This window comes from Mastigoproctus giganteus, chromosome 11, assembly GCF_048544385.1.
Source record: "Mastigoproctus giganteus isolate SK-2022 chromosome 11, ASM4854438v1, whole genome shotgun sequence".
NCBI classification, from domain to species: domain Eukaryota; kingdom Metazoa; phylum Arthropoda; class Arachnida; order Uropygi; family Thelyphonidae; genus Mastigoproctus; species Mastigoproctus giganteus.
In genome coordinates, this window is record NC_143585.1 from 84,194,167 (window position 1) to 84,222,017 (window position 27,851).

Here is a 27,851-nt window from a genome sequence, read left to right on the forward strand (position 1 = left end):
CTTCATTTAAAATACCTGCTTATGTTTATTATTTTTTATAAATTATTTTTTAAATGATGTAAATTGTTGATAATTTGGTAATCGCTCTAGTGAAGTACAAAGAGCTACCTTAACTAACTGTACCGTCTGTCTCCTGTTGAGGTTCAGTTTATTAACGTGAGAGGTCAGCACTATGTGTGAAATACTTATGTCAACGCAATGAATGGAAAGCAGAACAACTATTACGAAAGTAGTGACCGTTCGCGTGATATAATCTCTGATTATATTTGTATTTTACAGGTGTTTTATGTATATTTTAAAACTGTAATTGTATATAGAATGGCATTATGTGATAGTGATGTTACTTGAATAAGTTATTGGTAACCTTCTTTTATTTAGGTGAGTTAGTTTCTCTTAGTAAAAGTGTTAGTAAATCGTTTCGCAATTGTTTTACAGGCACAATCAGTTCGTTTACTTTTATCGGAAACACTTGGAGTTGTGTAAAACGTAGAGCATGTTGTTATGAAATAATGTATATGCTTATAGTTTAATACCTTTACGGGAGGCGTTTTGTTGATAATTGTGTTATTTTATAACTTAACTGATTATGGTTTCGCTTTCATTTAATATTATTAATTATTAAAGTATTTCAAATTGCCCATGACCAGAAAGTCGTCGTCTTAGGTTATCTTTATGAATTAGAGCATTAGTATTGGCAAAACAGGCAAAACAAACTTATGTAACCTCTGGGGGAAAAAAAAAAATAATAAATAAATATTTTAATTTCTTGTAACCTCCCAAGTCACTAGTTCCCAATCTTTTTCTCTTCTTGAACAACCTCTTGAATAATAAGTTTGTGAGGCCCTCGTTTTATAACTTAACTGATTATGGTTTTTCAGTTAATATTATTAAAGTATTTCAAATTGCCCATGACCAAGAAGTCTACGTCTTAAATTATCTTTATGAATTAGAGCATTAGTATTGGTAAAACAAGCATATGTAGCATCCGGGAAAACAAAAAAAAAAAAAAAAAAATCAATTTTTTACCCCATAAGACACTAGTTCCCAGCCTTTTTCTCTTCTAGAACACCTTCAATAATAAGTTTGTGCAGTGAGCCCCTCGCCTTTTAAGCTACATCATTAGCTTAATAGTTTTTTAAATATGCGCCGTTGGAGAGGGGAAGGCCTCACCTCTCATTTATGATGCCCCACTGAAAAAAACCATTGTGTGTGTGGGGGGGGGGGAATAAACAGTACTTCTATTACCATAGATTCATATTTGTGGTGTAGTACGCTAGGAAATTTTCTGAACAGGTTCATTTTTGTATCATTCAATGTAATTTTGAAATTACTTTGCCTGAATTTTAGCATATCTTAATAAATATGCAACTAAAGGAAAAAAGTTATTCACCAAGGGGTGATGTTATGATAGGTATTTTCATATATGAAAGTGAAAACTGGAGCACATCATCAGCTTGCTATCCATTAGACCAGTGGTTTCAACCGGGGTGCCGCAACAACAACATTCCAGGGGTACCACGTAATTTGAGTATAAGTTACTTAAACTTATTTTTTTATTATTTTTTTTTATTTATATGTTTCCTTAGTACCTCTATATAAAGAATAAAATTATTATATACTGTGTATATATAATTTGTATTATGAAATAAAATTTTTATAACTGTATTATTGTAATAACTATCATATAACATCTATTTTTTAATATTAGATATATATGTACACACACACACACACACACACACACAGGGAGAGAATTGGATCTAACAAGCAAAAAATTGAGTAGGGGTGCCCCAAAATAAAATAAATTAACTTAGGGGTACCGTTATTAAAAAAAGGTTGAAAACCACTGCATTAGACCATACACATTGGCAAAACATAGAATCAGTTATTATCCAAGTTAATAATTGTACAGTTATTGGAAGATGACATAATGGAAATTCCATAGTTAACTACAGAAATTTTCTTCACATTTTAGATAGCCATTTTGCTGCTAATTGCCTCATCAGTGTGAAACTATACATTTGAATGAAGGACTCCTAACGAAAAAAAGTTGGGAGCAGTGCTATAGTCATGAAATTAGCAGAAGGTATACTCTGTGAATATTACATATGCAGAGAGAGTATACTGTGGTTATTAATCAAATTCCAGAGGGTATATGGTGTATACCTGTGTGTGTGTATTTATATATCCAGAAGGTATATGCTATTCACCAAAAAAAAAAAAAAAAAAAAATCCAGAGGGTATACATTGTATACCCTCCCTCCATACAGCCCTGATTGGAGTACTCATGCAGTACCATCCTGAAACATTTAGGTATCTTGGGTGGAAAGACTTGTGCACCCCTCCCCCTTCATAGGTAATGAAATGCACAAGGAATTTTAATTAAATTTATTTTTAAGCTTCAAAACTGCAATGACATAATGAACTGTAATTGAACAACATATTACTTTCAATACTATATCATATCTTACCCATAATTTACTTGATCAGAATGAGATTATAAAAATATCAGTAATATTATAATAACATACTCTAATTATTTCCAATGAGAATACAATACACACATTTTGATACACTAATTAAAACTGTCAATTTTTATAATTATTGATCTCATAATTTACATGACTATGAAATTATAACAATTGAAACATTGGTCTTTCCATTAATTAATGCTTTAATCAACTGAAATCAATAACATTTCTTTTAATGTATCTTCCAAGATTTCATGTCAGCAAAGTTATTAATAATTTCTGACAAATTGAATTTTGCTACTGTGTCATTTTCGTTAGAGTATTGCCAGAAAATCCAATCTTGTCTCTGTCACGGTCGATCGCAGGTATCTTTTACTCAACTTTAACTTACTAAAACTTCTTGCCACAGTTATAGGAATGGTTAGTATAATTTGCAATGCAATCCATAAGTTTGTTAGCATATCTTGCACTTTGTTTGAATTTATAAAGGTCAAAATACCTAAAGCATTATCAGGTACATTTTCAGGCAAAAGTACCACTAATACCTCAGTTGCTTGACATAACTCTTCACCAGTTACATCACATTCATTGATATCACCAAGTTTCATTTCAAGTTTATTGTACCTTTTTTTTAATGATTCCTCATGGCCTATATCTTTTTTGATATTGTACAAAAAACTCCAGTTATCATAGAACTCTCCCATTTGTTAATCTTTCCTTTCTGTTGAGGATATGATTGCATTGTCTAATATTACATTAAAAATATTGTTTTGAAATAATTTTTCTTTGCTTTCTTGTAATGACTGGTCATTAAAATCATTAAGTTGGGCAAATTGGGTATTTCTAAATTTGCATTTTACATTTAATCTTTCTGCCAAACATTTTGCTGATCTCAAGGCTTTTACATACCCAGAGACTATTTCTTTAGAAATTCTGTACAATTCTTTAAGCATGGCTGTAGTGCCTATGTCCATATCAGGGCCCTGTACTGATTTGCATACCATATTGATTTTAAATAAAATATCATTATACATGTAAAGGGTAATCAAAAAAGCTAAAATCTTCAATTTTTACTATTAGATTCAGCTTCAGATGCATCAGTGGATTCAGTGCTTGGGTTTTCAGCTAACTCAGTTAAGGCATTCCTTAATTCTAAAATTTTTAATAGCTTTAATGCTGTCAACTCTATATTCCCACCTAGTGTCACACAAAGGTTTAGGGATGAAGTGTTTAATGTGTTTCTTCAGCAATTTCCACCTATAAGCTGAAGTTGAAAACAATACATATTACACCAAAAAAAAAAAACTCTTAGAAAATGTTGAACTTGCTACACTGATCCCAATTACTAAATTTAATGAATGACATCCTGAAATGCTTGAGTTCAATTTAAAATTCTAGCCTGAACATCTTTGTTTTTGCCTTTCATATTGATATCATTGTCATAACCTTGGCCTCTGAAATTGTGTAAATCAAGTTTAAAATCGTTAGCATTTGAGTGATTGATTCATATATTCCTTCACCTGTTGTTTCTGAGAGTGGATAGAAAGAAAAGAAATAAATGAAATGTTCTTGTATTTTGATTTTGTCAATGTTTACAAATCTGATTGTTAATGAAAGCTGGTCAATGTGACTGATATCTGTAGTGCAATCGAGTATTATGCTAAAGTACTTTGCTTTCCTTGCTCGCTTCAGTGTGTTTTCCAAAGAAGTGTTTCCAAGTAAATTGACCACTAGTTTTGAATAGTTTTACTGTAGTAATGTGCACGAGTTTCACATGATGTTATTTGCCGTATATGCTCACTTGTGACTAAATCAAACTTGCGAAGTAATTCCACTAGACTTTAAAAAATGGCCGTTATGTGGTATAAATAATCTATCTGAAGATTCACGGAAAGATGGATTATTTTGCACTAAATATAAGGTTATATTTATTAGCCTCTCTAATACACTTCTCCATTGTTTTTTTTTTTTTTTTTTTCCCTTTCTGTATACCTAACCGAAAATTCTCATCTAGCATTTTACAACTTTTAATATGTAAACTTGTTTAAAACCAAATTTTGTAGCTTTTTATGTGTTGAGGCACATCTTCATGCAATTTTAAGCATTCAATAAGATGTTTCCTCATTCATTCATTCCTTCTTAGCTAAACTACTTCTACTCAAAGGATCGAATAGCTTACAACAGAAGAAAAACACTGCGTTTTAAACTCTGGGTACAGTAATCACTGTTGTAAAATTGTTTCACCATCCCTCATTTTCCTATAATACATGGAATTTGAAAAACTACGATTGCATATGTCTTTAGGAAAATTAAAATCATTTTTAATAACTGATAGGCCAATCTGTACAATATGATCTAAATCAGAACTAGATAACTTTATTGGGCCATGTGCCTGTCATATTTTTTCGTTAAATTTGTTTCATGAGAATTAGAATTCAACGTATAGTATTATTCCCAAGAATTAGAATTCAACATATAGTATTGTTCAAGTGCACCCTTTACATAGTCAGTTTCACATTACTATTATCACAAACAATTTCTCTTTTGTCTTTATGGTCTCCTGATTTCTCAGTTACCATTTCTACCTTCTCTGTTGTGTTTTCTTCATTTCCGTCATTAAAAGAGAACTGAGCATCACTAACCAGCTGGGAAGTCCCAGTACTTTTATAGCCCCAGGGGCTCACATCTGGTGAGTATGGTCTTGGCACACCCAGAGTCCTGAGCTGAATATCATCATTCTTTTCTTTCTTGGTGATTCCTCTCTCTCTCTCTCTCTCACAGGGTAACTTGGGAATTTTTTTTTGGCTGGTGCAGCATAAGCCTCAGGCTTCCTTGCACCATATGGCTAATAATAATATACTTGGGTTACTTTTGGATTTCTAATATCTTCTCCAGTCTTATTTTATGATTTTGTGCTCCTGATAATTTCTTGGTTACCATATGGGCTGTGTGAAAATAGAATTATTTATTTTAAGTTTTAAGTAATTTCTTATTTAAACAGGTGTGTTTCGGATATTTCAGATAATTACTGCTCCTTGCGTACTCTGACAGGGCACGCCTGTCAGATTTGTTCTCTAATTTTTAGAGAACAAATGATTCATCTGGTAAGGTAAAGGTAAAGTGCAGCCATTATCAACCCACTTCGGGATGGAAGCCTCCTCAACAATTCATGCTGAGGGAAATAGACCATAATCTGCCACGCTGGTCCAGTGTGGGTTGGCAGATCGACCATATTCAGCAGTCAGGGGCTTGAACCCCGGTCTACTCAAAGAGCATGTACTACTGCACTCCCGCTCCTGACCACTCGGCTACGGAGCTCAGTGAATTATCTGGTGCTCCCCCAAAATTCGGTGCCCTGGGTGACTGCTTGCTGCACAGACCTGTACTGTACTCATGTTTTGTTAAACTTTGCAAAACCATTAAAAAAAAAACTCCTGGTATAAACTTAAATTGAATTACTAATTTGAATGAAATCAGAAGGAAATGGGGTCGGCGGAAGTACTAAAACCAAAGGTTACATTGGAGATGAATCAAACAGCAAGAAGGATAGTAATAATGCTTCCCAATCCTCAGATAATCTAAGTGAAAAGAATGAAGTATAGAGTAGCCCATATGTCAGTTTACTAATAAATGATTTGTTCATTTTGAATGTCTTCGTTTATTGACATTAATATTATATTTATACGTTATTTATAACATTTACATGAATCATTCAAAATGTTTTTAGTAATTTACTTCCTAGTAAATTATATCTCTTCTGATTCTACTGCTGCTTATGTATATTTACGTATGAGTGGAGAACTTGTGTGAACATATACTTTGTCCTAATTTTTAGCTTTTTCCAATACTATGCTTTCTTAGGGACAATGATTATTTGTGTACGTCTCCAATATGATTGACCTTTAGGATCTCTGGAGAAATTTGTTGGGAATTGTTCTGGCTTGCTTTCAAGATCATCAGTTTCTTAAAGTAAATATTCTTCCATATTGAGGCATTATTTACAAAGAAACCAATTTACAGTATAGTACTAAACAAGCAACTGACCTAAATCCTGTTTAGTACAAGTGCACATGTGGCATCAGTAAGAGCGATGTAATGTTGTCACCTGTAGGTTTTGGGATCTTATATATGGAAGTACTGTATATGCTTAACTTTCTTTACAGGTAGTTAAGAAAAGGAGGAATTACCTCTATGATGTCTTGTAAAACATTTCAGTGCTGATATAGTTGTGGAATCAACTATACAAATAGTTTACATGTATTCCACACCCTCGTAGACAAAATCAATGATCCAATGCACCACAGAATCAGGGGCCCCACGGACCCCCAAGCCCAACCCCAAAATATATTGAATCACCAACCCTAATCTTTAAGTGAGAGAGTATAATGCGTCTATATTTTAAAAACAATTTAAATGCTTTGAAACTAAATAATGAATCCATACTTTCAACACTTTGAAAACAAATATTTAAAAAAAAAAACACATTAGAATCCTCTGAAACATTTAAGAAACTAAAGAATTTTGTTACTTACCTGAAGTATTGAGCCTTTGCAGCTCTGTTATCTATTAAATAAATAACTTTCTTTATAGTGTACTGTGCAGTGTTATAAAATGTAAACTTAAAAGAATGAGTGGAAATATTGAATTGAAAAGTAGATGATGTTTCTTAATGCAGATTTTGTAATACTGGATGCATTATATGAGATGTGAAATATTGCTATTAAATGGGGGTCCACTTATATATACAAATATATGATTAAACATGAACTTTCAAGCCAAAAAAATAAAGTTGACTTATATGCATGCTGGAATATACAGTACTTGGGAATTTCTGAATTGGGAAAATGTGTTTAGAAATATGCCAAATAAAAATTTACCATTGGGAATCAGAATCCAAGACCTCTCGATAGAATAGAACATAACATCAACTTAAATAACACTGCCAATTTGTCAAAAAAAAAAAAAAATCCCTTCCCATCATGGGATGACATAATCCCTTTATGGTAATTTCTTTTCAATATTGGTCCAAAAAAAGACTTTACAATGAAATTTCCAAAAATTGCATGTTGCTCATAAAGCAACATGCAATTTGAGCAACCTGAGTTTTTCAAATCTGAGTTTTCAAATTATTTATAGCCTAGTATATACAGTTGGGTCAAACGAAAACCATACCTCCTACAACAAGATTGCTGCATGTATATTCTGCTGAATTTTAAAATACAGATAGCTCTTGACAATCTGTCAACTGTGGCTCATCAGAAAAACAATCTATTGATTCATTAAGCACCTTGGCAACTTTTAAAAAACTCAAACATTTCACCACTCAGTGTTGCAGCAAATTAATGAAAGTCTTAATTTTTGTTATTAATGACAAATTTTAAGGCAGAAAGACAAACAAAATAACAAATTTTGTTGGATACCAAGCCATATAGGATAATAGAAGTGAATTGGCAGCTGTGAGGATAATAGAAGTGAATTGGCTTTGGTTTCATATCAGCATCAATGCCACACACCCCACTAGTGCATTGATTCTCTTTTGACTGCTGTGGCACATTAAACCCTCTTGTGTAGGCTTTCCTCAAATGAATAATAGACTGCAGTGAGTATAGTCCTCCATTTCTCTTGCAGAACAGTGACCATTTGACCTGCTGATTTGGGATGTTGGCTCTTTTTTTCTGTATGTTCTGGTTCATCCTGTGTTCATTCAAATCGGGACTCTGTGCCAGCAATTCAAAATTTTGTATATCCCTGTGTGTGATGGATAGCATTTGCAGTATGCTTATGGAGCTTGTTGAAGCAAATACTGTCTTGTACCAAAAAACTCACATTGTAGGGAATGTGGAATTGTCCTAGGTCATACCACCAGAAATGGGCCCATACCATACATAACCTTGCCTCCTTTGAATGTCATTGTTGGCACAATGCACTCCAGCAACTGACATTCATTTCTAGCATTACTCATACTTGCCCATCTGATTGAATGAGATGCAGTGAGATTTGTCACTCGACAGATCCAGTTTTCATTGCTCTGTAGGCCAATTATGGTATTCATTGCACCATGCAAGGTAAGACCACTGATGTTTAGCTTTTGCACTGCTGTTCTCCTATGAAAACTGTGACTCCTGTTAGTGCCTTTCTTGTTTGTTTTTTAGGGATATCTTCACAAATTTCCATCTGGTGTTGTGGACTGATTTTTATTAATTTGTCTGATGGGATGTCGGACGTATGAGGAGACGTGGTGGGCTGAGACACTGTCTCCACGGCCAGGCTAAAGGTCGTTCTTTCTGTATATTTTGTTATAAGTTGACTGGCTGTTTTGTATTATTGATAAATTGTATTGTTCAGTTACTGATGCAATCGCAGAAAGGAATCAGTTGCACATAGGCAGAAGCCCAGGTTATATTGGACTCAAATGACAAATGGTGTTGTGGAAGTGGGTAGTTTGAATAAATTTAATAAAGGATTAGACATTGTTGGAGGGAATGTACATAACGAGATGAACAACGTTTTCCTTTTGTTTATGTTGTATAAACTTGCTTCTTTGCATCATTTGCCGCAACTAATCTCTACCAAATTGTTGTAATATCCTTCTGAGCATCCTGTGGTCATGTAGAGTTAGTTTCAGTGGTCTTCTCTGCATTGCTGGATAGTGGTATCATCCTGCTTCCATTTCATATTAACATCACTAACAGTTGCCTTTGGATGGTGTAGGATGTGTTAGAAATTGCTTCATTAACAATCGAGCAATCTGACACCCCACAGTAACTCCCCTCTCAGAATCAGTCAGCTCAGCTCTCCATGCCATGATGAAAACAAGTAACTTGTGTGAATCATACTTTCTTGTATACAGTGTGAGACACTTGTTTATCTGGGGAGGTCCTGTGTACTGCAAAAATGGATATATGGATGTTTTTTTTTGGTGGGTAGTGAATAGACTGTCATAAAATATATTATATGTGATGCATTAGTAGAGGCATATGATGCAAGAAAGCAAACCTGTGCATCAGCCAAAAAAAAGAAAAACCCTTTCCTATTTCACCCATCCATTCACTCCAAATGTTTGTCTACTTTTGCCTTGAACTTATATTAATTGTTGACCTCCACTAGATGCCATGAGATATGGCAAGCAGTATTGGTACGACAAGCAAATTATGCCAGCCAAACCTAAAATAGACCACTTGACATTCAAAGATCTCACCATGAAGTTTTACTAGTCAGATTGAATTGGATACATTATAATAGTGTAATCTTATCTCATCTGGGCTGAGGATCCTTAACATGTACTTTGTGTGTGTGTGTTGGGGGGGGGACCCATAACATGGAAGACCCAGCAAATTTCATGATTATATATATTACAACAAAATCTCATCTATCAATCTAATCCAAGCAAGAGACATTTCACCTTTATCCCCCCCCCCACTCAAAGCTGCTAATCTATATTTGCATCCTCTTAACACCAGTTAAATGAATGCACTTTTTCTTTGCTTGATGTATGGGGGAAATAATGGAACTTCCTTTATAACCAATACTCTTGCTTATTATTTTTCCATATTATATGGCAAGTGGCATTTTTAAATGAGAGAGAGAGAGAGAGAGAGAGAGAGAGAGAGAGAGAGCAGTCCAGACAACGTGAAAAAAGTATTAAAATATCCCTCAACTACTTGTACTATGGCCTCGATTGCTAATGTGCAATTAAGCATCCAAGCAAGAAACCAACCGATCATACTATATGCTAGGTTGTGTTCCAACTCTTTAAAGAATAGTGCAGTTTCCTTGCTCTAGAAATAAACATTTCTTGTATTTTTACTATGGTAAACTTGCTGGTGAACATTATTTCACATGCAGGAATTGTGAAACTTCTGGGTAATGTTCACAGGCTTCATATCACTTAATGCATCACTTAATTTATTAAAAATTGAAGGGTGCTATGGTTTCTCCTTGTGGATTTGGAGACTCCATGTTCCCATGACTATCCAGATTAATATCTTTTGTGAGTGAACCATCAATGCAGTCATATTTGTACATTGTTATGCTCACATTGGTGGTCTTTCCTTAAATAGAAAATAGCATTCTCCTTGCATAATGTCATATTTAACATTGCATTGAAATCATTTTGGATATCTTTATTGGTTTACTTTTTTGTGCCATTTGTGAGCCCATATATCAACCATCATCCTTTCGTACAAATTTGTCATCCATTGCTTACATGACTTCATAATACCTGAAACAGACAACTACCATTCATTTGCATTTATAATACATAAACACACATCTGCATTTATTGAAAATAAATTTGTGTGAGAATGTAGGATAATGGAACTTTCTGACAAACCTTCTTTATATTCTTTAACTGTTTTGGTGCTTAACACCAACAGTAATACAAAGGGTACTAGGAAAGTTTTGCAATACAGCTTTGTTTATTTAATTTTTTCAAAGCAATTTCCTCTACATTCAATACACCTCTCCATCCTCCGAAACCAATCTTTAAACCAGTTCTGCCAAGTTTCACTAGGGAGTAAAGCACACTCGTTGTCCCAAGCCCGTAGAAGGTCCTCATCACTGGAAAACCGCCTCCCTTTTAGCTTCATTTTCACATGCGGGAACAGTGCAAAGTCGCAGGGAGCAAGGTCTGGACTGTAGGGAGGGTGCTCGAGAAGTTTCAGTCCTGTCGTGGTCAAATATTCGGTGCAGGCTTTGGCGCGGTGAGCTGCAGCATTATCGTGATGGAGGTACCAGGTGTCCATTCTTGACTTTGGCCGCAGGTTCTTCATAGATCCAATGACTTTAGGCAGGCATTGTTCGGTATACCACTTAGCTGTGACTGTCTTCTGCGTGTCCAAAACGACACGTTCCACAATTCCACTCGATTTGAAAAATACAGCTATCATTTTCTTCTTTACAGATCGGGATTTTCTGACAATTACGGGTGTGTCGTCATCATCAAAGACCCAAACTTTGTTTTGAGCCTTGGTCGGCAGATCGTAATAGTACAGCCAAGTCTCGTCACCTGTTACGATGTTGTTCACATACCGAGATTGTCCCTTATCAAACTTTTTTAACATCTCCCGGCACCAAGTCACACGTCGTGTCATCTGCTCTTCAGTCAGTTGATGCGGCACCCAGAGAGAACAAAGTTTCTTCACGTGCAAATGATCTTGCAGAATCGAACGAATTGCTGGTGCATTTAGGCCCAAAGTATCCTCTATCTGTTGGTAGGTCACTCGCCTGTTTTCGTCAAGCATTTTCCTCACAGCAGTAACGTTTTCCTCCATAACTGACGTTCGTGGCCTTCCCGGCCTCTCAGAATCCTCCAGAGTGAAATTTCCCCTTTGGAATTCTCTATACCACCTGAATATCGTTGTACGATGTGGACAATCATCATCTAGTGCAAGAGTCATTTCTTCTAAGCACTGGTCTATGGTTAAACCACGCACGAAATTATACCGCAAAACTGTCCTTATCTCATTTCGTGACCACGATGCCATCGCAAGCACTTTACACTCTCGCTACTAAAGAATAACTAAGCTCATCGACTTGGCGCGGCGGCTACTATGCACGTATGAACATGTCTCAACATACAGCAACAAGCAGCTTCCTGTGATTCATTGTTGCGTCATATTGCAAAAGTTTCCTAGTACCCTTTGTACTTCAGGCTGTCAAGCACAATTTTTCTACAAGGCCAGTTTCTGCTAGACTTTGTTCACAAGATTCTGAGGTCAAGTGGAGTGCACTTCAAATTAATGGCTGCACAAAGAGATAATTGATATATTGGAAATGTGTTGATGATATAGGTGCACAGTTGCACATTTCAACTACTCGGAGAATGTGTGTGTGTGTACAGGAGGTGTATAAAATAATGGAAATATCTGTGATAAGAGTTATTGGTATTTACTAGTATAATGTTGGGCTGCCCTTTCCTTTTAAAACAGCTTGTATTCTATGTGGAATATTCAAATAAATCTTGAACTAACTTAGGAGGAATACTGGACCATTCTTGGGTGGAAAGTTTCTAGCTCCTTGAGCAATGAAGGTAGAGAAAATCATGTTTCTCACTCTCCTCTCTTCTCCAAATGATGTTTGTCTGGTGATTGTGCAGGCCATGGGAGATGCTTTGCATTGGTTTCATGCTCCTCACATCAAGATTGGAAGGCACCTCCATAGCCAGGTGGGAAGGAGCAGCAGTGCATAGCACACGCTTCTTGATTAGACCGGGTTTCGAGCCCGTCACCACCAAATACGGAGGATACGGAAAGGTCAGGGAATGACCACCGCACTGGAGCAATATGGCCTTAGTTGCTGGTGCTCCTAAAAACCAAACAACAACAACAATCAAGATTGGACACATCTGTCTGTGTATATTAGATCATTATAATCTTGAAACATGACATCGTTTGTGGGAAATAATGTTTGCACTGGGGGATGAACTTAAGTCATTCATATCAAGGTAATCAGTGACAATTTGTCCATTCAGCAAAATGATAGGATCTAAAGAATACCAAGGTAACCATGTTTGACAGTTAATAGTGGAAAATGATTCATGAAAGCAAGCTTATACAGAATCAGTCAAAAAAAGGAAAAAAATTAATTTCACTTTTCCATCCTCCAGTAATTTTTATAGTTCCTTGAATTTATGGAATTTATTCCACAACAATGGATGGAAGCCTGTTCCAACAATCAATCACCCATTGGCTGAAGGCAAACTTCTGCACATCTGTTCTGAACCATCCTTCCTTAATTTGAATTTATGCTCCCTCATGTGCATAGTCTGAGCAATAGGAAGAATTCCATCGGCGTTGAGTTTGCCCAAGTCATCCAAAACACCTCACTCGTATCACCTTGCAGTTGCCTAGTCTCTAGATGCTGCAATTTTCAGAATTGAAGCCTTTCTTGGTAGGAGCACCAACTTTGTTCCTCTCACTACTTCTTGTTTCCCTTCTCTGTATCAGTTCCAGTAGCTCTGATATCTCCCTCAATGTCTGTGTCTAATGACTTAACCAGCACTTCAAATTCATCAAATTTATTTACTGTTTCTAGCATTGGTGTACGTGCACTTATACATGCACCTGTTCTTACTCTTAGTTACCCTAACACACTCCACATATTTACTTGTTCCATGTTGACCCACAGGGAAATTGTACACAGTTGGGACAAGACAGTCAGGATGATACACTGTTTTTCTCAAAACACGTTCTCTCTGATGATTAGAAAAAGTGAACGATCACTCATCTAAAAATGACATTTTCAATTATCAGTTGTTCACTTTTTGTGCTCCCTACATCAGTGCATCCTCTTTCTAGCATTACCATCAGTAACGAGTGGCTTAGCAATAGTGACTGTTATAAATTTCTGCTTTATGAATTTCCTACTGAACTGTTTTGCTAGAAACTAGATTGCTGAAACTGCTTGAATTCTGTAATTATTTTTGAGCCAGTAGTTTTAACTTTTTGGGCTACAATCCTTTTCAGTTTCTGGTGGGTCTCTTTCAGTGAGCTTTGATTTTCTGCTACAGTTTGTTCTGTCCAGTTTTGCTTTTCCATACTTGAATGGAGACAGTGCTTTTGATATAGTTGCTCTGGATACGTTAAACAATGAGCAGGGCTGTAGTGGAGGGTATACATCCTATACCCTCTGGATTTTTTTAGGTGAATAGCATATACCTTCTGGTTTTTGAAAGACTTAAACAAATATTATTAAAATATTTACTTAAAATTAAAAAATAATTTATTAGAATTTGATTCTTAGGCAATACTTATAGTTTTATTATTTTAATATAACCCTCTGGAATTTGATTAATAAGCATAGTATACTCTCTGCATACATATACCTTCAGAGTATACCTTCTGCTAATTTTATGACTACAGCACTGCAAATGAGTAGTTTTAATCACTGATGGCCCTGTTAAATGTGCACCAACAATTTTTGACCTCTTTTTGAATTCAGACAGGTTGGTCATTTTATAGTAATTTTTACAAATGTACTCACTCAGAGCCCACTGCCATTGAAATTTGCTATCTAGCCTACCTTTCTACAGGAAAATTTTCTGCCATAGGTATACACATTCCAGGAACTATCCTGTGTGCAGCCATACATCTCCTTGGAGCTCAATAGTATTAAAAAGTGATGGTACAGGAGTGTGTGCATGTGGAATTATTATGAATTTTCTGGGAAGAACAGGCATTAGGCTTGATTTTTTTTTTTTTTTTTTCATGTGAATGGTTGCATGTAGAGAGGGAGGAACTCTTTATTTGAATGGTGCGGTACCAACCAGAGCTAATTTTCCCTGATAGGAAAAATTGGCTCTGGTTGAGAGACAGATCATAATAAAAGGTTTTTTTTTTTCCCTCAGGATATGTTATAAACATAGGAAGAACAGTTCCTTTTCTTTTTTGCAGTATATTCTAGGAAGATGGGATAACAATGTTCCTTAACTATATTATGTTTTTGTAGTTTTCACTTTGCTAGCAACTTGGCTGTGTTTTATTTTCCAGAGGAAACATTGTAATGAATAAATTTCATTCTAGCATACTCTACATGTGAGTTACTTGCCAACACTGATCAAATGGTAAAAATGAAGCTGGTCTATGTCTCTATGTTGACTTAATAATGCCAGTTTGTAAGGAAATAAAGTCCTACTCTATACAAAAACTCCAAAATGGGAGTTTTTGTATACTGGAGGTTTTCTAGTAAGTCTTCTTTACCGGCCTAAAGTTTTCACAAACTAAAATAATGAATTTAGAGAAGTATAAACAAACCCCCACCTAGTGGAGCAGAGGATGGAAACTCTGCATTATATGTAAAGAATAAATGGAAATACCTGGGAATAAGTAGAATAGAAAAAAATTTGGTTGCTGATGCCCCCATCTCCTCAAGGAACAGTTATAGTGTTAGTCTAAAAGACATTTCTTTGCTAAAGCCTCAGAGTATGAAGGAGTTTAATAATGCATGCGCATTATTTATACTACTAAGGTAGTTTTAATGCATCATTTTAATTATATTTCATATTGTGAATACCTTCACAAAGGGTTGCCATGGTATTGTACTACCTTGATGAAGCATTACTTGAATAAGTAATGCTTCACCTATTGTTACTTATTCTAGGCAGATAGCACCATCCAGACTACACCATTTCAAGGCTTTTTGGTCTCTCTTCAGTGGTGGGTAGATACTCTGGTGTTGCAATAGTGACAACCCAGTTATGACGTATAACTCCACAATACGAGAGATGCCTGATGGTGTGCAATAGTTTAGTCTAAAAGACATTTCTTGGCTAAAGCCTCAGTAAAGGAGTTTACTTATGCATGGGTTAATGCACACACGTCATTTATACTACCAAGGTAGTTTTAATGCATTGTTTTATTTATATTTCATTGTGAATACCTTCACAACCAGCACTACCTCAAATAAGTAATGCTTTCACCTATGGAGAAGATATTGTCTTCTCCATAGGTGATATTCATTTATGTTGTTTGAAGCTGTAAATAGTTGCATATTATTGATTATTGTACATTCATGTTAATTCTTATTTTTTATTTCTGCAACAAGTGAACTAGTGTTTAATAACTACAATATGTGAATTATTTGAAATTAATAGTGACAATGCACATAACTTGGAATATAGCTAAAGCTATATGTTGAAAGTAGTGCTATACAATGAAAACTCATTTCAAGGCAAGTTGTTCTGTTGCGAGAATTAAGATCATTGCATTAACCATGCAGTTTAAATCCTGCTGCTTGCAGAAACAGATGAAAGTACAAGATAATTATGATAAATCTTTACAGTTGTAAATAAGTTCAGTTGTCTGCAGTTAATATTTATTGAAATGTGCTCCTCTAAAATCTTAAAATAGAGCAAGTCTCAATCCCTGTGGGTGCCAGATTTTAAAGAATTTACTGTAACCAACTCTTTCAGAGAGTGGCTATGGGGAGAATATCATTGAAAAACAAATGTGATATCAGTGTTGAGAAATGGGGGATTTTGAAGGAGCATATGGTTTTTGTTGGTGAACTCGAAGAGTATGTTAAGGTAGATGAAGTTGCTTTCACAGCAATACTCATGTCAAAAGAGCTGCTGAGTAAGCAAAACAGTTTTTGTTACCAGATGAAAGTGAAAAAGCACATGGTCTTCTTAAAAAGTTCTTTTTATACTCTGACCTGACCACTACATCAGAAGAGTTTACATTAATTATTTTTGACAATGAATACAATCATTAACTGTATTTAGCAGTCATCCATTGGGCCTGCAGTAACACATATGAAGAAACAACTATTGCATTTGATAATGTCTGCTGTAGTTAAGAATGCATATAAAACAAAACTGTGCAAACAAAATTTGATTCTTTAAATTATTTTATATTAGAGTTTATTATGTTTCCTTTAATGTTAAGACCTTTTATTACTTTGTTACAATTATTTTATTACAATTACATATGGACTATGTATTTAAATTGTTGTTTCTTTTCTCTTAGCTTTTTTTATAAATAAAAAAAAATTTAAACATGTAATATTCTTATTGTTAGATTTTTTATTTTCATTATTTTATTTTTATTATTGTTAGATATATGCACAACAAAAATGCTAAAGTTTTAACACTTTGGCAGACCTCATTACTATAAACCTTGTTATTGCAGACCTCATTACTACAAACCTTGTTATTACAAGACAAATTTAGGTCCCTTGAACTTTTTAATAACAAGATTCTACTGTAGCTCACTCCAGTCATATTTCAGTAATATTTCAATTTTACTACTGTACTACCAATTTTAATATTCTTTTCAGTTTTTAAATTTGAATTTATGTTCATTTTTGATGTTGAAATGGAAAAGGATTTTTCTTTCTATTGAAAAAAAAACTTCAGCTCATCAATAAAAAAAAAAAAAAAGCTTCAATGTTGGCATTACACCTTTTTAATGTTTATTCAATTACATGGAACAATAAAGAGATGGTGTTCTCACCGACAAGATGATGCTTTGAAATTATGTAGTATCATTTGTGAGAAAGCAAACCAAGAGAAAAGCGAAGTAATTATTTTCCTTCTTCAAAAAAATATATACATAATTAAATTTTGTGAAATATCCTCATGCTGTAGTTCACTTTTTATAAATATGAAGACTGCATGTAAATGTTTGTTTTTGTCAGAGTTTCATTTTGTGGATTGCTTGGGTTTTCAAGTTATCCTGGAAATTATTTCCCAACCACTTTGCATAGTTGGATTCTACCGTGTGCATGCGTGCGCACACAGTGTGTTCTCATGATTTCAAGTGGTGATTCCAGAGGTGATAATTCTAAATTAAAAATGTTTGAGCAGCACAGGTTCGATTATCAATGGTTATTGATCTATAGGCATTTGAAATGTTGTCCAACTTGAAGGAGAGTTGTATTGGAAAAAGATTACATTACATTGTAAAGTACAGTATGAAACTGAATACATTACATTACACAGTTTAGGTAGTTTAACCTATAGTAATTGTTCAGAATGTTTGCTGTCAGCAGGAATCGCAGCTTATCTTGTTTGACTAGGAAATATACACAAAATGCATCTTCTTCATTGGAAGATAATTAACAGTTTATAACATAGCACAACCTGACTACAGTTATTATTTCATTGATGTGCTTGCTGGCTTGCCAAACATGTCCATAGCTTTGTAACTGTTGAGATTCAGACCCTTGTTGATAACTTTTCATTCCTAATGACTTCAGGAATCACCACCTGCAGTTAAGACAAAGGTGTTGGGCACTTTGTAGGTCTTTGTGGCCAATGACCTGTAGTAATAAAAATTTTCAGCCAGTTGACTTGCCCAAAGGTTGCCCACCTTTGTTCTCTTACCTTTTGGAAATGGTTATTCCTATTTGTTTCTGTATTAATCTTTTTTTGTCATATTCACAAGTGTTAAGTGAAATATATGAAAGCTCACATTGATGAGCAACTTTGTTTTGAAGAAATCCTTAAGATTGGAGTTATGCTATCCAACTGAATAAAAGCACTGAACTTTCATTAATGCTTCATTGAAGCATGTTTTATTTGTAATAATATGGATCTTTAGTTAGATTATATAAAATAAAAGCAAGAATAAAATTTACATCATTTCTAAGAATAATTTTTTTTTTTTTTTAAGGTTGTGATGACGGAATGGCAAGAGGGTGGTGGTTCTGTGCAGCGTTACTGCGCCGACACTCCATCCAGGTTTTGAAAACAGTAGTTCTGCTGTTTGCGGTTTCCTTCTTATGGCTCCAACTGCGAATTGTTAGTCTTAAGCCAGATTTGTTTCTCTCACAGAAGACTAAGTCAGGAGAAACAGATACATTTTTTGCCAATTTTAGTGCCATTATAAACTCAATTAACGTTACCATGCCTGGCACACTAACTGCACTTCATCACTTAGTTCAACAAATAAATGAAGAACAAGAAATATTCAATAGTCACAAGTTTCGTCCACTGCAAGAAGGAGATGTAGTGATTGTTGTCCAAGTTCACAACCGAGCCCAATATCTTTATGCTTTGATTGAATCTTTGAAGCAGGCATATGGCATTAATCAGACATTACTAGTGTTTAGTCACGATTTATATGATCCTCACATTAATGCTTTGATTTACAGAATAGATTTCTGTAAGGTTAGTATGCTAATATTTAATATATATAATAGAAATCATGATTGATAGAATGAATCAAAACTTTTTTTTTTTAGCTATGCCAAAAAACAGTTTACAAAAAAATATGTAATGCATTCAGAAGGCTTCCAGAATGATTTTGTTTTTATTTTTTTTACATTGAATAATATTTCCTTCAAAGTGGTATCTTTGAGCATTAATACATTTTTTTGCTAGTGATTATAAAATAATTTGATGGAAACAGTCAAACTACAGGGTTTTTTAAATTCATCTAAAGAACATTAAATATTGTTCCTAAACAAATTCACACTTGAACTATATTTAGCAGTGTTGAAAAATTCATGCCACAACATGTTCAGTGTGTCTTCCATGTTTATCAATAACATTTCAGTTAGAGTATAAAAGTTGTAAAGAAAATGCTCCATTTCCTCCAACACATTTCTTCTTCCGTGCAGTAATTGCTCAAGGATTCTTCTGAAATGCTGCCTTCGAAATAATCACATAGGTTTAAGTCAGGCAACATTGGGAGCCATGCCAGTTCTTTTCTAGAAACCACCCTGTTAAAAAAATTTTATTCAGGAACTCAGCTGGAGAGTATTCAGTGTTGCCAATGAAATCTGCAAACCTTTCTCTACAGAGTCATAATGTTAATAAGAAAAATTTGAAGCTTATAAACTACAAAGAAAAACAATATGATGAATAAAAAATTGCCTGTGTTGACAAGACTTTCCCTTAACAAACCCTGCTGTGTCTGAATTATTACTCAGTCTTGTCTAGATGATCATGCAATGCATCTTTAACCAGTGACTCCATTATTTTCCCTGGAACAGAAGTTGAACTAACAGGTCTGTAATTACTCTTCTCACCCTTATATCCCCCCCCCCCCCTTTGTGAATTGGAGATACAATTGCACATCTCCAGTCTGTGGTGACTTACCCTGAGTCCAAGGATGTTCTCATAATTACAGCTTAGGGTTTGCTTACATCTTTTACTGCCTCTTAATATCCCAGGTGCCTTTTTTTATGTTTAACATCAAAAAATTCACCTACACTTTGCTTTCAGTTATTATAAAATCATTAAGCACCCTGTTAGTTTGATATACTTCTGGCATTTCACTCCCTTAATAACGTTGCATGCGTGATTGTAGATGCAAAATACTCATTCAGAATATCAGCTATCTGAGCAGGATCATCAAGAGTTGAACCATCGATATCAAGTGGACCAATCTGATTCATTCCCTTCTTTCTAGAGTTTGACTAAAAGTCCTTGCTGTTTTTCTTAGCATCGTTTGCCAAAGGTTTCTCATAATCTGCCTTTGCTTGCCTAACTTCCTTTGTGACTTGATTACAGACTAGCTTATAACTATCACAGGCTTCTGTGTTGCCTGATAATTTATATGTATTCCATGCATTTTGATTCTCTACCACGAGTCTCATTAGTTTATCTGACATCCATTTAGGCCTAAACCTTGAACAGTATTTCTTAATTGGTGTGAAAAGCCTTGTAGCTTCCACGATTACTTCCTTGAATACTTCCCATTCAGAATTTGCTGCTGGTAACATCATCAGTTGATCCCACTGTATACAATTTAAGAACTGTCTGAGACCACTGTAGTCGCCTTTATGGAAGCAAAAACCCTTCCCTTTACTCCTGATGGTAATAATATCTTTAAGTAAATCCCACATCAGTACACTGTGATCATTGCCACCCAGTGGTTCCTTTAGGCAATGGTCAGGCCACACCTTGAGTACTGCATACAGGTCTGGAGGCTTCATTTTAGGAAGGATGTAGAGCTGCTGGAAAGTACAGAGAAGGTCTGTGAGATTGGTGAGGGGAACAAAAGGTTACTCTTACCGAGAAAGGTTTAAGTTCTGCAAATTGTAGCATGGAGACTAGGCACCTGCAAAGTGATCTGATTGGGATCACCAGGCACCTGCAAAGTGATCTGATAAGGCCTTGAATGGTTTGAGCAAGTTTAGTGCTGATGAGATTCTTCCTTTTGCTCAGTTTACACACCCGAGGGGGCATAAATTCAAATTGAGGAAAGACAGTGTCAGAATAGATGTGCGGAAATTTGCCTTTAGTTAGTGAGTAGTTGATTGCTGGAACAAACTTATTTTTCATTGTGGAAGTTCATAGCGTAAATAAATTCAAGGAAGAACTGAACAAACTTCTGGAGTGAATGGATGAGTGAAATGTTTTTTTTTTTTTTTTTTTGTTTGTCGGATATTGTTATAAGCTTGCTTTCTTGAATCATATGCATCTACTAACGGTAAGTAAATCTTCAGATTCTCTGTTCTTAATATCGTAAGTAAATCTTCAGATTCTCTGTTCTTAATATCATAAGTAAATCCTCAGATACTCTGTTCTTAATATCATTACCTTTTGATAAATAAACCTTGGTTTTCCAATAAATGTGCTAAGGCTGTTCAAGAGAAAAAATGTTGCATATCGTAATTGGCTTGTTTCTAATTCTTCAGTTTCGTTTTCTGCCTACACCAAAGCTTGCATCAATTGTAAAGCAGTTATTAATCAGTCCAAACTAGAGTTTGAACAGGCTAAGAGTAGAAAACTTGCTTCTTGCCTTAATGGTAGCCGAGCATTCTGGTCTCTTGCCAAAGCTATTGGCCGCAACTTTTGCCCATCTCTGCTTCCACCTCTGTCCAAACCAGATGGTTCTGTTGTTACTTCAGCCAAGGATAAAGCTGACCTGCTAGCATCCCATTTTTCTTCCAACTCATGTATTAATGATCTTGGTAAAACACCTCCCACCATTCCCAACACGCTCCATTCAATGCCTCCTGCAGTCTTCCATCAAAAGGATGTCAGGTCAAAAGAATTTTGACGAATCTTGATGCTAAGAAAGCTCCAGGTCCCGATGGTATTTCTCCACTTGTTCTCAAAACCTGTGCTCCTGAACTTACTCCTATTCTTTGCCACCTTTTTTCACTTTCTTATTCCAAAGGTGTTTTTCCTTCTGCTTGGAAATTTGCTCATATCCAGCCAGTTCCTAAAAAGGGTGACAAATCCCTCCCATCCAACTATCATCCCATTGCAATTACTTCTACTCTTTCTAAAGTAATGGAGGAATCAATTAACCACCAACTCTTAAACTACCTAGAAACCTTCTGTCTGATCAACGATCGCCAGTATGGATTCCGTCAGTGTCGATGCACTGGTGATATTCTGGCTTATGTTACCCATTTATGGACTAATTCAATGGAAAGGTTCGGTGAAACACAAGTAGTTGCTCTTGACATCTCAAAGGCTTTTGATAGTGTTTAGCATAAAGGTCTTCTAAACAAGCTTCCATCTTATGGTTTGCCAACTGTTTTTAGTAATTGGTTATTCAGTTTTCTCTCTGATCGTTCACTGAGGGTGATGGTAGATGGCTCTCTGTCTTCTAACTTCTCCACTATTGCCGGTGTCCCCCAAGGTTCAGTTCTTTCTCCCACTCTTTTCCTCTTGTATATTAATGACCTTCTTCCATTGACTGGAAATCCTATCCATAGTTTTGCCGATGATAGCACATTGCATTCCACTTTCCATTTTGAGAAACCTTGTCCTGCTCAATCAGCTTAAACTTCTCGAAAATCTGCTATCAATTTCTTAAATGCCGATCTTCAGGTAATTCTCCAGTGGGGCAAAGACAACTTAGTTGATTTCAACCCTTCTAAAACTCAGTCTTGTCTTATATCTCGCAAAAAGGATTCTTCTGCTCCTATGCTTATCTTTAGTGACACTCTGAATTCTAGGCAAAATGATATCTCTTTTGGGGGATTACCCTGACTTTTAATCTCTCTCTTGGCACAAGCACATTACAAATATTGCTTCCTCTGCATCTAAAAAAACTTGGTTTTCTCTTTCGCTCTCGGCGTTACTTTTCTTCCAAACAGCTGCTCACTCTGTATAAATCCAAATCCGCCCTGTCATGGAATATTGTTCCCACATCTGGGGTGGTGCCCCCAAAACCTCTCTCAGGCTTCTTGATTCCATTCAGAAGAGGGCAGTTAGGTTAATTAATGACTCGTCTCTAACAGAGTCTCTCCACTCACTGTCTCATAGACATACTGTTTCTGCTGCATGCCTCTTCTACAGATACTTCCATGGGCACTGTTCTTCTGAATTGGCTTCTATAATTCCCACTCTCTCTTTCAAAACAGTCCGAACATGTGCCGCCAACATTCATTTACTGTCCAACTTCAAACTCACAGAACCAACTTTTCATCTTCCTTGTTTATTCATTCAACTGCTGTTTTCTGGAACAACCTGCCTTCATACGTATTTCCTGAAAATTACAGTCTACAGAAGTTCAAGTACAATGTCAACAAATATCTTCTTTCGTCCTTTCAATCTCCAACCCAAGCACAGCACTAAGTACTATAGGTTCTAATACCTCGTGTTTGGGGTTTACATAAAAAAAAAAAAAAAAAATCAGTTGAATTGCATTTTGTGTCCTTAAAAATAACCATTTTACAATATCATTAATTTTTACTCTTAGTAGACATACCCTAGTCATATTCTACCTGCCCTTTTTGCACAATATACAGTCAGTCCTCGTATAGCACGATAGTTGTGTTCCTAGAAACCCTCGTGCAATATAAACAGGCCCTATGGGAAAAATAGGGTTAGGTGCCAACCACCCAAGATTGAACACAGATTTGTAACTAAAACATTACCAAACACAATAAATAATCGTAATAAAATACTTACATATTTTATTACGACTATTACGTAATAAAATATTGCTAATGCTTTTGCTTCTATCGTAAGCAACTTGTTTTTTGTTTGGTTTTCTATCCAAACAGTTGACAGCCATTGCATCCCTTCCAATTCTTTGTGTCTTAATCTAATAGATTTTAATTACACTTTGAGTTGTTCCTGCTATGAAAGTTGTTTTTATTTTCTCCACATTCTTTGTAATTCTCGGCGTTGCCTCATTTAGGTATGTAGCACGTGCAACACATGGTCTTTCATTTCGCTCAAAGCGTTTCACAGTTTCATATTTTTTCGTTATCGACAGTGGTGGACTGGCCATAAGCCTTACTGGGGAAACCCCGGTGGGCCGGAGGCCGGTGTGATTTTGGCAATAAACCGTAATATGAGGCCACTATAAATTTTCCCGGGTAAGAATTTTTGACCCAGTCCGCCTCTGTTTATCGATATTGCTTTTTTTTTTTTTTTTTTTTCCCCTCTCTGAATCTGCAGTGTCTTCACCAGGATGCTTTCTTTGCACACCTTTTTAAGTATTTTACTCATTTTTAGGGAATAAAGCACAATTACAAAACGAGGAGGCACGCTTGATACACATAAATAAAGCTGCTTGCGTGTAGCAACTGAATAAACAACACCGTAAAGGCAGAGATACACTATTAACACCTCACATTTTACTAAAGCACATTTCTAGGGGTTACTACCATAAAACAATAAAAACAATTTCCAGTTGCGTTTCTGCTAGTGGAATCTGTTATAAACTGGTAGTAAACTCGATCTAATTGCATTTGCGATTATACCGATAGCTGGAATTGTGTTGGTTTTTACGTTATTATGGTGAAATATGTTTCCCCTTCACTGATATAAAACACAAATACATTTTCAGAATCTTCTCTTCATTCCTATCGTGTTGCGTTCAGTTGGGATGATTCCACGTTCGACTGCCATTTCTTATGAACACAAAGGCGAATCGTGCATAAGCGAATTCGGTTCGTGTTATATAAGATATCGTTCCCCTATTTATAAATCGTGTATGATTGAATTCGTGTAATGTAAACACGTGTTATACGAGGACTGACTGTATTCCAAATTTCCCTGACAGTCACTGACAATAGCTAATTCCTGTGGGACCTACATTTTCTGCCTTTGGTGATTCTTCTGTAACTTTTGATGGACGAGTGCAAGGATTGAATTGGGTTAGCTGAATTCTTGACGAGTCCCTCATTTTACTTTGAGGGCATCAGTCTTTTTTTCAAGCTCCCATATTTGCACATCAAAACACTGAATTTTTGCTATCCAACTTTAGTGACTTTAATCTCCATGCAGCAGAATTATTTCCATTTTACACTCTTGTGCAAAACTTAGGGACCAACACTATTTCTAAAGATTACAACCACAAAATCTTAACTTAAGGTACTCTTTACTGATGAGAGTGGATTCAGTCTCAGCAGCGATTCTGGATGTCAACTAATCTGGCGAGAGGTTGGCACACGGTATCACCCCGCAAACATCACTGAAAGGGATCGATATGGCGGTTGAGGTGTTCTCGTCTGGGGAAGTGTTATCTTTGATTCATGTACACAACTCCAAATACTGGAAGGCGGTACTGTAACCAGTGCACGCTACTGTACTGAGATAATCCTCCTCCATGTGTGTGTCTGTTCCAAGGTGCTATTGGCCCCGAGTTCATGTTTATGGATGATAACACCACACCCAATCACACTGCAGCTGTTGATGTGCTTTTGGAAAGTGAGGACATTGTTCGTATGGATTGGGCTGCCTGTTCCCCCGATCTAAATCCCATCAATCACATTTGGGATGCTCTGGGGAGATGCTTAGTGGCACGTCCACACCCACCAGAAAATCTTCACCAGCTGAAGATGGTGCTGACAGAGGAATGGACAATGTTACTGCAAGAACTTAACAACATTGTTCTAAGTATGGACAGGTGGTGCAAAGCCTGCATCAACATTAGGGGTGACCATATCTCCTACTAAGGACCACCTCTTCCCTTTGTTCCCTCTTTGGCAGTGATGCATCTGTATCATGGCAGCCAATGCTATGTTGCCATTTTTGAATCAAGTCCTTCTGTACTATTTTGTTTCCGCTGTTGTGTCGGTGTTGTTTCCTTCATCGTTTCTGTATTTCACAAGGTTCCTTTGGTATGCTTTTCCCATATCCAGGCCACTCCTATGAGAAGCTACAGATGAAAACCTGACTGGTCCTTAAATTTTGCACACCAGTGTATGTGTCTGTTCAGTACCATCAATTACAACTGTATTCGAAATTGAAAACTGTAAACAATCTATTTAAACTATGGTTCCAGACTCAGGGAACACCCTTTGCAGTTTATCTTTTGTCCAAAGCCATGTCACCATCAGCCCCGTGCCACTGTTAAATTCTTAAAGAAAAAAATAGTCTTATATAAACTTTTCTCACATAATTTTTTTCAATGGGCATGTGCACACTTATTACATATTAAATAAAGTCTGCACCTACTCGTCTCACTTTCTACTAGATAAAATCCTTCACTGCTGGAACCCTAATTGTTCAATGTGTAATTTAAGTCTTCAACATAGTATGTGACTCTGAAAATCATGTCATTTTTACTTCTATTTAGAACTTATTTTGCCATGTTACAGGTCCTAAAGCAGATCCTTACAAATCAAATTCTGTTTCATAGGGAATCAATTAACTGTTGTAAGAACTACCCAGTTAGTCTCCATTAAGGATGCTTTCTTTCACCATTTCTACTTTGCCAGCATTTTAATACCATTCTTCAATACCATACCCAGTTTCAGTTCTTATAGTGATAATATATTTTGTTTTCTGTGAGTCGGCATCTTGACTTCCATAGAAATCAAGTGAGGGCTCTTACAGTTTTCGGCATATGCAAAAATTTTTTGTTTACCTATTAATCCCAAGAAAGCCAAATGTGTTATCTTCATTTCCCCTGTAAACTTTTTGCAGCTTTTCTTGATTGCAAATTTTCTCAGAATTGCCTCTGGAAATAAGTTTTTGGGACCCATATTACAGTCCTAATATGGGGCCCCAAATTTTCTTCACAGATGATGCTCAAAAAATAAAGTTACTATTTAATCTTTATTCAGCAATCTTGCACCACTTTTATTTGGAATACCATGAAAGGGGGATCCCCGTGTTTAATCTCCAGATTGAACCTTCTCTAACATAAAACCACCTCAATAGACTAAAGATATTTGCTTAATGTTGCACTTAAGTTTATTAATTCATGTTCCCTGAATTTTGACTTGTGGGTTTTGTGACACTGAATATAGGAAATCAGTAAACGTGATACTGCAAGAGTGTATGGATAAGGACTGTGAAATCTGACACTATTGTTGTTTTGTGGTTTCATTTGTATATTATACATAGACTACAACAATTAGTGTATGGGATAGAGAAAAAAGAAACCCTGCATTTAAAAAAAAAAAAAAAAAATGCAGAACACATAGTCAGAATGTAACACTCATTTTACTATAAAAAATAGTAAAGAATATCTTTAATTATTGTTGAGCACATAAGTATCAGTTCATTTCATTATGTGCTCAACAGTGTGTATTGAGAGAGATTTTGCCTTTGAAGCTTAGTAAATTTGAGATTCACACACATTGGAAAAAGTGATATTCCATGAGTCATGTCCTTTTAGCATTTTTTCCCCTGCATTGTTTATTCTCTGTTATTAAGCACAAAATAAAGAGCTAGACTAGCTAGCACCAATCCAGGAAATTATTTGGAAGTATACCACAGTTTAGATGGAAGAAGTTCGTGTTTTCTGTTAATTCATATTCAGCAAATCAGCTAAATAGGGATTAAAGATATTTAAATTGTGTGATGTTGCAGTCATGATACACCCTTATAATGGAAATTTACTCTAGATAACAGCCAGAAGGGATTCTAGGTCATATATAATTTCCTTCTTGACATTGGCTAGTTCATCTGAACTAGCCAGTGCCAGAATGTCCAAAGATGTAACTTTGGGCAGCTGCTTTGGTAGTGTGCCTCTGTCTGCAGAATTTATGGCATTAAAGCACATAGATGTG

The 27,851-nt window shown here is 35.6% G+C and overlaps 1 protein-coding gene across 1 annotated transcript in view; it reads left to right on the forward strand.

Annotated features, from left to right (window-relative positions):
• Nucleotides 1-302: 302 nt before the first annotated feature.
• Mgat2 (alpha-1,6-mannosyl-glycoprotein 2-beta-N-acetylglucosaminyltransferase) overlaps nucleotides 303-27,851 on the forward strand; it is a 114,763-nt gene continuing 87,214 nt past the window's right edge. Inside the window, exons 1-2 of the mRNA XM_090385256.1 lie at nucleotides 303-378; nucleotides 18,584-19,080. Coding sequence (XP_090241382.1) covers nucleotides 18,598-19,080 — 483 coding nt within the window. The 5' untranslated portion in view covers nucleotides 303-378; nucleotides 18,584-18,597. The remainder of the gene's footprint in view (nucleotides 379-18,583; nucleotides 19,081-27,851) is intronic.